At 40.4% G+C, this 13,177-nt stretch overlaps 1 protein-coding gene across 3 annotated transcripts in view; it reads left to right on the top strand.

Moving 5' to 3' along the window:
• Nucleotides 1–13,177, top strand: part of sema4d (sema domain, immunoglobulin domain (Ig), transmembrane domain (TM) and short cytoplasmic domain, (semaphorin) 4D) — a 23,495-nt gene continuing 10,318 nt past the window's right edge. For 2 of the 3 annotated variants that reach the window (XM_021319715.2, XM_021319716.2), the window contains exons 1-13: nucleotides 158–328; nucleotides 3,080–3,225; nucleotides 3,303–3,365; nucleotides 3,464–3,562; nucleotides 3,671–3,764; nucleotides 3,907–4,023; nucleotides 5,907–6,058; nucleotides 7,188–7,363; nucleotides 7,499–7,655; nucleotides 9,029–9,251; nucleotides 9,433–9,545; nucleotides 12,396–12,568; nucleotides 13,046–13,092. In XM_021319715.2, the coding sequence (XP_021175390.2) occupies nucleotides 232–328; nucleotides 3,080–3,225; nucleotides 3,303–3,365; nucleotides 3,464–3,562; nucleotides 3,671–3,764; nucleotides 3,907–4,023; nucleotides 5,907–6,058; nucleotides 7,188–7,363; nucleotides 7,499–7,655; nucleotides 9,029–9,251; nucleotides 9,433–9,545; nucleotides 12,396–12,568; nucleotides 13,046–13,092 (1,657 nt within the window). In that variant the 5' untranslated portion in view covers nucleotides 158–231. Of the gene's footprint in view, nucleotides 329–3,079; nucleotides 3,226–3,302; nucleotides 3,366–3,463; nucleotides 3,563–3,670; nucleotides 3,765–3,906; nucleotides 4,024–5,906; nucleotides 6,059–7,187; nucleotides 7,364–7,498; nucleotides 7,656–9,028; nucleotides 9,252–9,432; nucleotides 9,546–12,395; nucleotides 12,569–13,045; nucleotides 13,093–13,177 lie in introns of all 3 variants that reach the window. The other variant, XM_012868979.3, reaches the window with a different exon arrangement.

Raw genomic sequence — 13,177 nt, forward strand, 5'->3', positions numbered from 1 at the left:
TTTTACAGAAAGGGGATGAATCTGCTTTCCGCTTTAGAGAACTTGATGCTGGTTCCTGCAATTGTCAGCTCGCGCGGCACGATAACATCACCCCATTTAAAGAACTTTAGACGCCTGAGACGAGCGGCGCTGGTGCAGGTCTTCAAGTGCGCTGGATTTAATTTGGTCTTTTTTTTTTTTTGTGCTTTTTGCAGGGGAAACTTCACAGTTCCGAAGCTTTCAGAGTCCAACATGGGATTTGGAGTGCTGGGAGTTTTTCTGGGGCTCCTCCTGGAGGTTTCAACCCACGGACCCCACAGCGTTCCCCGAACTTCCTGGAAACGCCAAGGTAGAGCCTCTCACCATCCTGATTCAGACTGAATACAATAGATTTAGCTGTTACATAAAGTGAGCAGATGGCAAATTATAACCAGAATGACTAAAAACCAATAGAAAATGAGGGACTGCTGAAATGAAAACTCTTTTTATATATTTTAATCTTTTATTTCTTGATTTTTGAAATGTCAAAACATCCAAATTATTTTTTGCATTAAAAACAAATAGTTAAATGAAAGTTTAATTTTCTATAAAAGCCTTTTCTGTGAGAAGTAGCGCTTGCCACTATGAGCCGGTATCTTTATGTCATCTCAAAACAAGAAACGCGATACACAGATAGAAAGTTCAGTTGCGCCGGTGGGAGAGCAGGAGGTACAGGGCGTTCACACGGTCTTTATGTGTCAAACTCTTTTAACTCGGTGTCTCATGTTCACAATAGATCGCTTCGTTTCACCTGTTGCCTACATTTATCGAGAAAAACTAGCTGCAGTCTCAAATTAGGTGGACGATTCTCTGAAGAGGAAGTCCTCACTGCTGGCTACAGATATAGTTAAAGCACCTCGGTCTCGGTGTGAGAACGTCTTTTAAACTCTCCTTGCTGTCGCCTAGCCGCAGTTTCAGTCGCTTGCTCTGAGGGTTTTTGTCTTGTTTACGGCCTGCGTCTGCAACCTGAAGCCTCTTACCACTGTCACAACCAGAGGGTCCTTAGTGAAAACATGTGCAATTACACACAGCGGGAGCAGCAACATCTTTACAAAGGAGTTATGTCATAAATGTGTCATGGCGAAGATCATGGAGTCGTTTTTGGTAGAAAAATGTCCAGGAAACAATTTGACTCTTTGGAAAGGTCTAATCTGCATGCTCACTGTTCGACTCACTGCTGGAAGGCTCATTACTAATGATGGTTCAAAAAGACTTTAAGAGACAAAAAGGCAGGAGTCCTGTTACATTGTCTTGCAAATGCTTTCATACCCCTTGAACATTTTACAGTAATAAATCTGAAAAGTGTGTCGGGCATTTTTATTCAGCTTTACACACTTGGAGTATGACATGTTTGGTTATGTGACTTTTTTTGAATGGCTCAGTCTTAGTTGGGGTGGATGGAGAGTTGCTCTGAACAGAAGTTGTCACGTTTTGCCTCAGATTCTCAATTGGATTTGGGTCTGGACTTTGACTGGGCCGTTCTAAGACCAGTGTCAGTCCATTTGTGTTTAAAGTCATACTCCTGCTGGAAGCTGAACCCCTCACTCAACCTTAAGGTTTTTGCGTGTTTTCTCTCAGGATTCTCCAGCATTTAGCTCCATCAGTCCTCCCACCAACACCATGGTGCTGCTGCCACCATGTTTTTACCTGTTTAACTAATTTGCATCATTAGTTGTTTTTTCCACCCTCTCCTATTGATTTGCATGTAGAACAAAAGCTTCATTTTGTGTTTCTGTGTTCCCTGCATGGCTGGTTGCAAACTGGAAAATTGACTTCTGGCTTTCACTCTGCAGTGGCTTCTCCTTTTTGTGACTGTTGTACAAAGGTTTTTAAAATGAGTAACTAATAGATCCCCTAAACCTGAGCTGGTTATCTCTGCAGCTCCTCCAGAATTACCATGAGCCTCTTTGCTGCTGCTCTGTTTAATGCTTTCCTCGCCTGCCCTGACATTCAGGTAGACGATCATGTTTTGGCATCTTTGCAGTTGTGAAATTCTCCATTTTTGAATCAAGGTCTAAAGTGTGAGAAGGGTCCGAAATCCACACTCGCCAGATGCAAGTTAATTTTCCGTTTGGCGAGTAAATTTCAGAGGGCTAGCTGCCACATGGCGAGTAAATGTTTGTACCAAATAAATTGTTTTTCAGTCATCCTTTGGGTGGATGCTTCTTTATGTTCCTCTGCTGTCAGCTCATATGACAACAAACGTACACAAACACTCGCACATGTGACACGAGGACGACAGCAACTACCTCATGTCCGTTTGCTAACTAGCATTTAGCTCAGGTTAACTACGTAGCGGGATTATGTGGAGATATTTAACAGGAGTCAGTCAGACTTTGGTCGGTAAAAATATGCTTGGCCGGTTGACTTTTTTTTTTTTTTTTTTTTTTTCGTCCACCGGACAACTTGACTGGTGAATCAGGAAGTTAATTTCGGACACTGAGTGTGAGAGATGTTCAGAGCTTGACATATTGTTTCACACCCCTTCATTAGTTCAGCTGCTTTTATAGTCCAATTAAACTGCACAGAGCTGAACTCTATTTACTAATTAAATGAAACAGGATTTTATTTAGGAGTATCTTATTGAAAGGGGCTGATGCATGCTATAGTTTTCAGATTTGAATAAGTGAAAATCTTTGATTTTTGAAACGTTGCTTCCTTGTTCTCGTTAAAATCTAACACGCATTACTTTGTCGTGGTCTGTCCCATAAAAGCTAAACGACATCCATAGACGTTTGCAATCATAACAAGATGTGGAGAAGTTCAAGGACCTTTGCAACCCTCTCTCTATTCAGGAACCTAGAATCTGCCTGGACTGGGTAGCCAAGAGTCTGTGCCAGTATTTTCCTTCAGTCCGTTTAAAATCAGTCCTCACATCCACAGTTACTCTGCAGAGGAGCCTAATATAACATGTATCTCTGAGTATGCAGACAAGCACAGGACTGTGGATCTAAACAATGGGCAGCTTTATTTAAACTCTGAATATGGTTTAATGCAGACTTTAACTAGTTGTTTCTTTTGCCGTGAACGTAATCTAATCACCGAACGTCCCTCTCGCCAGACTTGGATCTCTTGGAGTTTTCGGAGCCGGGCATCTCCAACTACTCGACGCTGCTGCTGAGCGAGGATAGAGACGCTCTGTATGTGGGAGCAAGGGAAGCCATCTTTGAGCTCAGCAAGAGGAATGTGACCGTCAGGAACCACAAGGTAGACGAATAGCAACAATGCTGCTATCACAGGAAAGAAAAACGAGGAATCTGAGTTGTAATGTTTTTGTTTTTAAGGTTCAGTGGAAAGTTGCAGAAAATCCCATGATGATGTGCACACTTAAAGGGAAATCCAAAGAGGTTTGCAAGATAATGAATACATTTCTGACTTGTTTTACTTTCTGTGTGGCTCCCTGTGCCCTTCTAGCTTGTAATAAATCTGTACCGCTCTGTTTTAGCGGGACTGCCTGAACTACATTAGAGTGCTCCAAATAGTGGACGACGAGCGGCTTTACGTCTGCGGCACACATGCCTTCCAGCCTCAGTGTGATTACTTGGTAGGTTAATGCTCCATTACACCTCAACTGTGAACACCGGGCTGCGCACGCAGACGCATGCACCGACTTGCTAACCATCAGGAAAACTGATATGAGCTTCTCTTTCAGAATCTTAGGGACTTTTCTATGGAGGGTCGACCTGAGGAAGGCAGAGGGAAGTGCTCGTATGACCCGTCGCAGAGCTTCACCGCTGTCATGGTCGGTGAGTTGAGTCCAGCTTCGGCTCATTTCACAAAGAGCTCTTTTGGTTGAAGCGCCTGCGTTAAAGTGGATAATAATCTGCAGTAATCTCTGGTCATGGCGAGGGAAAACTGACACTGCTTTATTCTCCACGTTCCCATCAGATGGAGAGCTGTACTCTGGGACAGCTTACAACTTCTTAGGCAGTGAACCGATTATTTCCAGATACTCTCCACCCCATTCCCTGCTTAGGACCGAGTACTCCACGTCATGGCTCAACGGTGAGTTTGGGCCTTTTTTCACAGCAGTTTCATACTTCAATATGCTGGGTACTGGGACTCACCTTAGGGACCTTTTTCCCCACCTTGACTGTCCTCGTTTGTACAGCATCCCACACATGCAGAATATGACTGATTTAGTTCTCTCACAAAAAAAAAATGTCTTTCCTTCTTCTGTTTTGTTAGTTAGGAACAGTGTCCAGAACACGCAACTAGCAGCTTCTCATTTTCACTCAGACATAACCGTCCCATTGGCTGTTAAAATGTCACTGCCGCTGGCAGCTGAACCATCGACTGTTGCTGATTCATTGTGGAAGCGACCCTGATAGAGGGCCACATTTAAACAGGCCTGTTTGCTGCAAGTGCTCCCTGCAAGTCAAAGTCTCTTCTGTTTTAGGACTTCTAAATGCAGTGAATTGACAGAACGCACACTCTGCTGTTGTCCTAATGTGTCAGATTGAGATAAATCTGAATCTGGTACATTTTGTAGATCATTTTGCTGAATCTGACACATTTTGCAGGTCACTTGTTTACGGCTCTCCTAAATTAAACCCAGATGGTTTCTGTCATATTTAGTTCTGGACTCTGGCTAGGCCTATTTCAAACTTGAATTTTGTTCAGGGGAAGTTGTTCTTAAATCATGATTGTCCTCGTTGTGATGCGGAAAATCAAATCAGTCTTCATCTTCAATTGTTTATGTTCATAATTTCTTCCACGCTGACCAATACTCTAGTTCCACCTTAAGAAAATTAACGACTAAGGAGGATGCAGCCACCACTGTGTTTCACTGTGGATATGTTTTTTTTATTATTCTTCTCTTAGTTTGACCAGTGCCGTTTTTGTACCATTTTTGAAATGTTCGTCCCAAAGTTCAGGTGTAGTTTCAGCAGATAAAACATTCTCACACATGGTTTTTGGAGAGTTTTTTTGCCCAGGGCTGAATGTTTCCTTTGAAGGAAAAGGCTTGTCTTCCTGTACAGTATATGCGTACAGAGTAGTAGAGTCATACATTTATTTCTGTTAGGTTTGATGAATATGGCATAAAGCAAATTTTAAAACCTTTATTACTGAACAGTTTGATATTACACGAGAAAAGGGTTTTCAATACAGTAATTATAATATATGTACTCAACATTTTGGCAGGGGTTAGTGAGGGAGTTAGCAGTTGTCTGTGATCAATCTATAGGATGTCACATTAAAGTGAATTGCTGAAATACATAAACTTTTCACTGATACTCTAATATAGAGATTTATCTTTTTAGTTTTGTTTTTTTCATCTTTTAATCAGTTTTGTAGAAGCGTCCATGTTATCTGTGGTCCGGTCACTCGTAAAAAAATAAGGTTTCCTCTCAATGAGACCTTTTACCTTGATACAGAAAGATTGTGATAAAATGTCATTCTTATCCCAAAATTGCGGCTGCCTTCCCTGTTCTGGTGCACACAGATAATATTTTCTTACTACTAAAATACTTTTTACTTCAGCTTATCATATTTGTACAAACTGTTAAAGCTGTGAACTCGAGACTGAATGTTGAAATTAAATCAAAACCTGATCAACTAAGTTTTGAGGACATAAAAGCCTATGCAGCCAGGTTACGGTAGCTTTTTTATTTCTTTATATTTTTTCTGCATCATAACTTTGTTTGTCATTTGAACTGTACAGAACAATCTTCCTGGTCGCATTATCTTGCGTCACAGAAATCTTCAACACTTTGCAGATAAACTGTTGTTATACACTCAGTATTAAAACACTCACTTTAGGATTTATGTGTGGTATTTCTCTGTAAATGAATGGGAGTAAAAGGATTACTTTATGGATGGTCTAAACCCACTGACATAACTTTACTAATGTCTTTATCTGTCTTTTCCATCGGTGCTCATTGCAGAGCCCAGCTTTGTCTTTGCAGACGTGATCAGAGCCGGGAAGCACAGAGTAGACGGCGAGGACGACAAAATCTACTACTTCTTCACCGAGGTGTCGGTGGAGTACGAGTTCTTTGGCAAGCTGCTCATTCCCAGGGTGGCTCGCGTCTGTAAGGTCAGCACACCATCTGCTCATACCTGCAGCGTGCCTCCTTTATCTCAGTCGTTGTTTGCAGCTCTTTCCGTTTCCAGCCTTCCTTACATTTGACGTTTTCTTCAAATCTTAGTCAAGCTCATTTTACTGTACAGATTTCCAGTCAGCAATTACTGAGGTATGTTAGATAACAATCCACCAGAACACATTTAGTTTGTTAATGTTATATTAGCATGCACATATGACTTTGTTAAAATCAAATCCAATCTACCAAAATCTAATAGTTAAAAAAAAAAAACTTTCTTTGCTCAAAACTTTAAATGGTGAACATCTGACATTTGGACATAATAACTAGCTATTTGATGTTTGTTTCATATACAATCTGAGGGAAATTTGGATTCACCTTCTTTGTTGTGGTTGTAAAACCTCATTTTGACAAATAACTGGAAACATGACAAATAGGGAAATTAGTTATTTTTCAGTGGTCTATATGTGAAGATATATGCGTCGTATAATTCAAGAACTTCAACATAAAAACTTACCCAGTCTTAAATTTTCACTTAGTTTCTGCTAGGGCAGGACGATATAGAAAAAAGGTATATTGATAAAATAGAAATCATATTGGTCAATATCAATTATTATCAAACAATTCAAAACATATTTTTTTAAGTGCAGCCCTGGCCATTTTAAGCTGTTGCTTAGCGACCTATTTTTAGAGAAAGAACACACAAACACTGAATTCAAACTCAACCCTTTATTCAACCAAGTAGTGTAATATTAACCAACATGAGGGAATGCAAAAGGAAGGAAAACTATTATTCTATTGAACTTTTTATTGACCCCTTTTCTTTTCTATCATCGATTTACGGCTATTGATTGATGAATATTGTTGTTGAATTATCGTCCAGCCCTAGTTTCTGCCAAATGTGTGTTTTTTATTCACAAGGCATAATGGTATTAATAAGATAAACTGCAGTGGTGCAATATAATCTTTTTAGAATGACGAGTCTGTTGGCAAATAAAAGGAAAATTAGTAGATTCTGATGCTCCTAGCACACATTGATTAACCTGCCTTAAATTGTTCAGTTTTACTTCTGTTTCCTCTCTATGCATTTTTATACAGCCTAAAGTGTTTCATGCTCATTTCCAGGGTGACCTTGGGGGGCAGCGCACTCTGCAGAAGAAATGGACCTCCTTTCTGAAAGCCAAGCTGGTTTGCTCCATGCCTGAGCTCAACTTTGTTTTCAACGTGGTCCACGACGTTTTCATCCTGAAGGGCAAAGACTGGAGGGATACAATCTTCTATGGCATCTTCACCTCTCAGTGGTCAGTGATTTTTTTTTTTTTTCCTCTTTCCTCTGATCTGTTAACACATCCATGTTGCATTTAAATTTTAATGTTCTACTTCACGTCTCCGTGTTGTCTAACTTCATTATCACACCGGTGCCTTCCCGTCTGTAGGGGGAATGTGGGTTTGTCGGCGGTGTGCGCCTACAACATGACAGCTGTGGAGGAAGTCTTCTCTAAAGGGAAGTATATGCAGAAGGCCACAGTGGAGCAGTCCCACACAAAGTGGGTGCGGTATAACGGCATCCCCCCTTCTCCTCGTGCTGGTGCAGTAAGTTACCTTTCAACTCTAGACTCGCCACGTTTGCACAATCCAGAGCTCGCAACTATTTAGTCTGCCGAAAATACTCAAATATTCATTCTTACAGTGCCTTGCAAAAGTATTCACATCCCTTAAACGTTTTTTGAAAGCATCAGAGACTTGGTAGATAACAGAGAATAAGCAGCATCATGAAGACCAAGGAACATGGCAGACAAGTCAGGGATAAGGCTGTTAAGTTATTAAATAGCTGGTGCTTTGATAATCTCTGTTAGAGAAGATCCTCCTGTCAGAAAAGGCCAATTTTGCTTATTTTTAGATCTGTTTTTGCAGTGCAGTCAGCAATTGCTGTGGTTTGTTAGATAACAATCCACCAGGACACATTTAGTTTGTTAATGTTATATTAGCATGCACATATGACTTTGTTAAAATCAAATCCAATCTACCAAAATCTAATAGTGTAGTGGTTTTAAAACCTTGTTTTGACAAATAACTGGAAACATGACATATAGGGAAATTAGTTATTTTTTTAGCAGTCTATATGTGAAGATATATGTGTCGTATAATTCAAGAACTTCAACATAAAAACTTTCCCAGTCTTCAATTTTCACTCAGTTTCTGCTAGGGCAGGACGATTATAGAAAAAAGGTATGTTGATAAAATAGGAATCATATTGGTCGATATCAATAATTATCAAACAATTCAAAACATATTTTCTTAAGTGCAGCCCTGGCCATTTTAAGCTGTTGCTTAGCGACACAAACACTGAATTCAAACTCAACCCTTTATTCAACCCAGTAGTGACTGTAATATTAACCTACGTGGGTTAATACAAGCCAATACTGGTAGAAAACCAGTGAGAGCTTACTGCCAGTGCGCACGTAGTTCCAATTTAGCAGGAAAATATAACCCTAAACATAAAACCATGGTTTGAGTGGAGGGGTTTAGATTAAAGTGCATGCCTGTGTGAGAATGGCCCAGTCAAAGTCCAGACCTAAATCCAATTGAGAATCTGCTGTAAGACTTGAAAATAGCTGTTTCGGTGCTCTCCTTCCAACCTGACTGAGCTTGGGTTATTTTTTTTGAAGGAAAATGTAAAATAAAATGGAAAAAAGGGTCAGTCTATAGATGTGTAGAACTTGCAGGCTTCAACTCTGTGATTCTACAATGTTGACTCAGGTGGGCTATGGGCATGCGTCCTTTTCCTTCCACTTCACAGTTACGCACTAGTTTATGTTGGCTAGCTTATAAAAAAAAAAAGGTGTGCGGTTTGAAATGCATGAAAGTGGGGAAACGTTAATGGGCCATGAATACTTTTTCAAGGTTGTGTAACAAACATCTGACAGCTGTCTGACTTTTAACCCGTCCTTTCTCTTTAACACCAGTGTATTAACAGCCAAATGCGCCAGCAGAACATCAGCAGCTCGCTCCACCTGCCAGACAAAACCCTCCAGTTTGTGCGGGACCACCCGCTGCTGGAAGACCCCGTCCTGCCTATTGGCAACAGACCTCGACTCATCACCAAGGATGTCAATTACACCCAGCTGGTAGTCGAGAGGGTGCGCGCGCTTGATGGGAACATCTATGACGTTATCTTCAGCGGAACGGGTAAGAACCTACCAGCTATCATGCTGCATGCAAATGGTTGGAATTTGCTTAAATTTGCATTAACATGCTAATAATTCAGTTATGCTAGTATGAGAAGCTTATGTAAAAAGCCTGTTTAAAAAAAAGCTATTCCATATATGACTTGTTGAATAATCGTTTTTTGTTCCACTGTCATCTTTAGATAAGGGGGTCCTGCACAAGTCTGTGGTGTTTGAGGAAGATGTTCATATAGTGGAGGAGATCCAGCTCCTGAAGAACTCTGAACCCATAAAAAACTTACTGCTGTCCTCCAAGGTTAGACACCTTTTCAGTTCTCCAAAAACCCGAGCAGAAATGAAGCTTACTGGGGAATTCTGTGAATCTCAGATAGGATCCTATGTTCTGTTCCATCTCAATGCGAAATATTTATGAATGAAGGAGATGTCTCCTGAAAACTCGCTGAGGGTGGAAGCCATAAACAGAAAGTGCTAAAGTGCAGCACAGCAATAACACAAGGGTATTAAATGCAGCAGCATAAATGTGTCTGATAACATTATGAAGAGAGGGAAGCTAGTGATTGAGATCTTTATGAATCATTTCCTTCTCTGTAGCTTTGCCATGTTGACTCATTTCTTTTCCAATTCCTTTTCCTTTACTTCTCTGAATCCTTTTCTTTTAACAACCATTGCCTCAGCCTAAATGACATACTGCCTTTTGTTGATACCAATTTTCTGAGCTCAACATTTAGCTGATTTTTATCTCAATGATACATTTGAGCCAATTTATGCAGAACAAAGGCTCAACAAAATTAAAAAGCACCCAATGACAGGTCCGTTTGCATTTGTTGTACTTTTTCCAGAATGTTCCATTCAAGCCAATTTATTAGCCTCCATGTGGCGCAATGGACCGCCTTCTTAGAGTTTCCATCATTAGTTTTATATTCTGCATTTAACAGAATTTATCTTTACTATTAATTAGTGAGCCAATAATAATCTGCTTTATATATGGCATTCTCAAACTTTTCACCTTCAGTAAACACTAAGGTTTCCAAATACCAGAAAACTCAAACATAAAATAAAAAACACTTACAGTTCAGGACTTGGATGTTTTTGCATAGACACAGAAAAGGGGAAAAATCTTTATCCGTGTACATTATGTGTCTAATGGAAGGATCCAAAATAGGATTCATAAATAAGCTCTTCAGACTGAATTCTGAGGATACTCTGAGTAAATCCAATATTGCTGACATGTGTTTAAAAAAACTGCAGGCCTTACTTTGTTTCAAAGTTTATTTTCTCTTCTGAGAATGTGCATGTTATTGTTTCTCTCAGATGGTGCAATTCAAACTCTGTTAGAGAGCATATTTCTTTACTGTCTGAATACATAAAACTCAAAGAAATCTATGGTTTTAGATAATGTTGCTAATGGTGACCAACTCAACTGTTTTGGTTCTTTAGGACTGAACTCAAGTATGGTTTGGGTTTGATCAAATTCTCTGTTTTAAAATTGTTTGTTTTGCTCTGACAGCTCAGTTTCCTAGCTGTGAGTTTTTTCAGCTTGGTATTTATTAGTGTTGCACCGATACCGATACCAGAATCGGATGGGGCCCCGATCCAGCTCTAAAATGGTGGTATCGGCGAGTAGCAACAAATAGGCACGATACCATTTTGATGTTTGCATGTCACTTGAACGCAGCCTTCTCTCTCCCGACTACTATTATACATGTTAAATAAGTTCATGAAAGTTGCACTATTTTGGCATTTGAGAGCCAAAACTCAGGGTTTAAAAGAGATTATTCAATTATTAATGTCATTTTACTGTCTTACTGTGGCACTACTATTATACATGTTATAATTTCACGAATGTTGCACCATTTTGGCCTTTGAGAGCCAAAAGTTTATTCAACTATTGTCACCCATTCCAGGTAGGCAATAAAAAGTTCTCCTACCCTAAGTAGTATGCAGTTCTTCATATACACACACACACATCAATTTCAAACAGATGGTATCGGTATGGTATCAGCCAATACTGCACAGCCAGGTATCGGGTATCGGGGCCAAAAATGGCATCGGCGCAACACTAGTATTTACCCTGTAATTGGTTGAGTGTGAGCCAGCTAAAGCCAATAATCAGTGATAATCAATCAATCTTGAATAATGTGTGAAAATGGCTCCTCACCACTGAGAAACAATAAGACGCTACTGCCTCTGTCATTTTATTTACACCAGTGGTTTGAATTGTCATTGGATTTGTAATGTCAGTTTGTTCTTGAAAACATTATTTTTAGAGATGTTCTTTCTAGCCTGGTCCTGCAGTCTGCAGGGGCGGTTCTAGACAGGGGCCAACAGGGGCCCATGCCCTGTTATGGCCCCTGTACTAAAAGCATGATGTTAAATAAACTTCTCATAATTATTGGCAATGGCAAAGAAACCATAATTGATTGGTCATTTTGACCAATTTTATTTTTTTGCCTAGCTTTACTCAAAAAATAATTTAAAACTTAAAATGTTTCACCTTTAGCTTTAGCCGTATTGAGCAGGGGGCAAAGTTTTCAACTGCTAGATCAGATGTCTGAAACCTGCAGTTCCAGAGCCACAAGTGGCTCACTTAATATTATTACACAGTTACACAGTTAACCATTTTATTGTTTTTAAATTTTTATGTTCTGTGCCCCTGTGAAAAAACACTGGCCCCACCTTGGCCCCCCTGGTAAATTTGGTCTAGAACCGCCCCTGGCAGTCTGACTGGCCCATTTTGAACAACTTAGATTTATATCTAAATCCTTTTTCTGAGGGCACTTTAAAGTGGAAAGGTTTACACAGACAATTAAAGGATTACAAGACCATCCTGATTTATGAATCTAAGAATATTTCCCCAACCTTTACCCATTTAAAAAAAAAAAAATTATCATCAAATTACAGGCTTCTAGTCGATGCATTTATAGACAGAACGTGGTGTCAGTTCTTAGTTGTAATGCATGTAATGAATATAAAAGAAAAGGCGATTTTTCAGTATCTGACCTGCCGATCAGCACTCAGAGCCAGTCAAAGAAAGCAGATTCCAGTCCCTGGCTGATGAATTGCTGCACCTTTGCTTCTTTTTTTCTAGAAATGTTTGTGAACACGTTTCTTTGCATATTCACATGATCAACCTCATTGCTTCCAGACGCGCTCAGTGTATGCCGGGTCAGACTCTGGCGTGGTCCAGTCTCCGACAGCTTTTTGTGGAAAGTCCTCTTCCTGTGACGACTGTGTCCTGGCTCGAGACCCCTACTGCGCCTGGGACCCCGACACGGCCGCCTGTGTCGGTATCCTTGACGCTCCAAAGGAGCAGCTCAGGTAACCTGATTGGCCACATTCACTTTTTATCACTCTTCTCTTTCTGCATGGCAGCGCTCCACTCATCAGGAAAAATGAAACTTCCAGAGATATTCTTCCTGTTTGACCTGCTTTGTATGTCATCTCAGCCCCTATGCACGCCACAATGATCCGTGAAAAAACGGGAATGTTTTTCTGTTTCTGTTAACACGTCTTCATGACAGCGTTTTAATTGGGATACCCGTGTTCAACACACTGGTAGAAACGCTAAAAACCGTGTCATTTCCCTGCCACGCCACTAGGAGGTGGTATGTTCTTTGTGACTCGTGTGCACAGATACTTTGCTTAAAAAGGCACCGCGGACAGAGCTGCAGTGTAGTTTGTGTACACAAACAGAAGAAAAACAGCAAAATGTTTCAGTTTGAACTGAAAGATAAACTCGTGTGCACAGGGCGTCAGTGCTTGGTGATGGCTCACGAGGCTGTGTTTGTGTTGCAGGAGGTTGATCCAGAGTCTGAATGGTGACGCAGACAAGTGTCCTTCAGGTAAGACGTGTTCACATTTAGCCTGACGAGAAGCTCTGAGAGATATTTTGTTTACAGGTCATAAGTAGGGGGAAGCCAAAAGGAA

Source organism: Fundulus heteroclitus, chromosome 8 (assembly GCF_011125445.2).
Source record: "Fundulus heteroclitus isolate FHET01 chromosome 8, MU-UCD_Fhet_4.1, whole genome shotgun sequence".
Classification (NCBI taxonomy): domain Eukaryota; kingdom Metazoa; phylum Chordata; class Actinopteri; order Cyprinodontiformes; family Fundulidae; genus Fundulus; species Fundulus heteroclitus.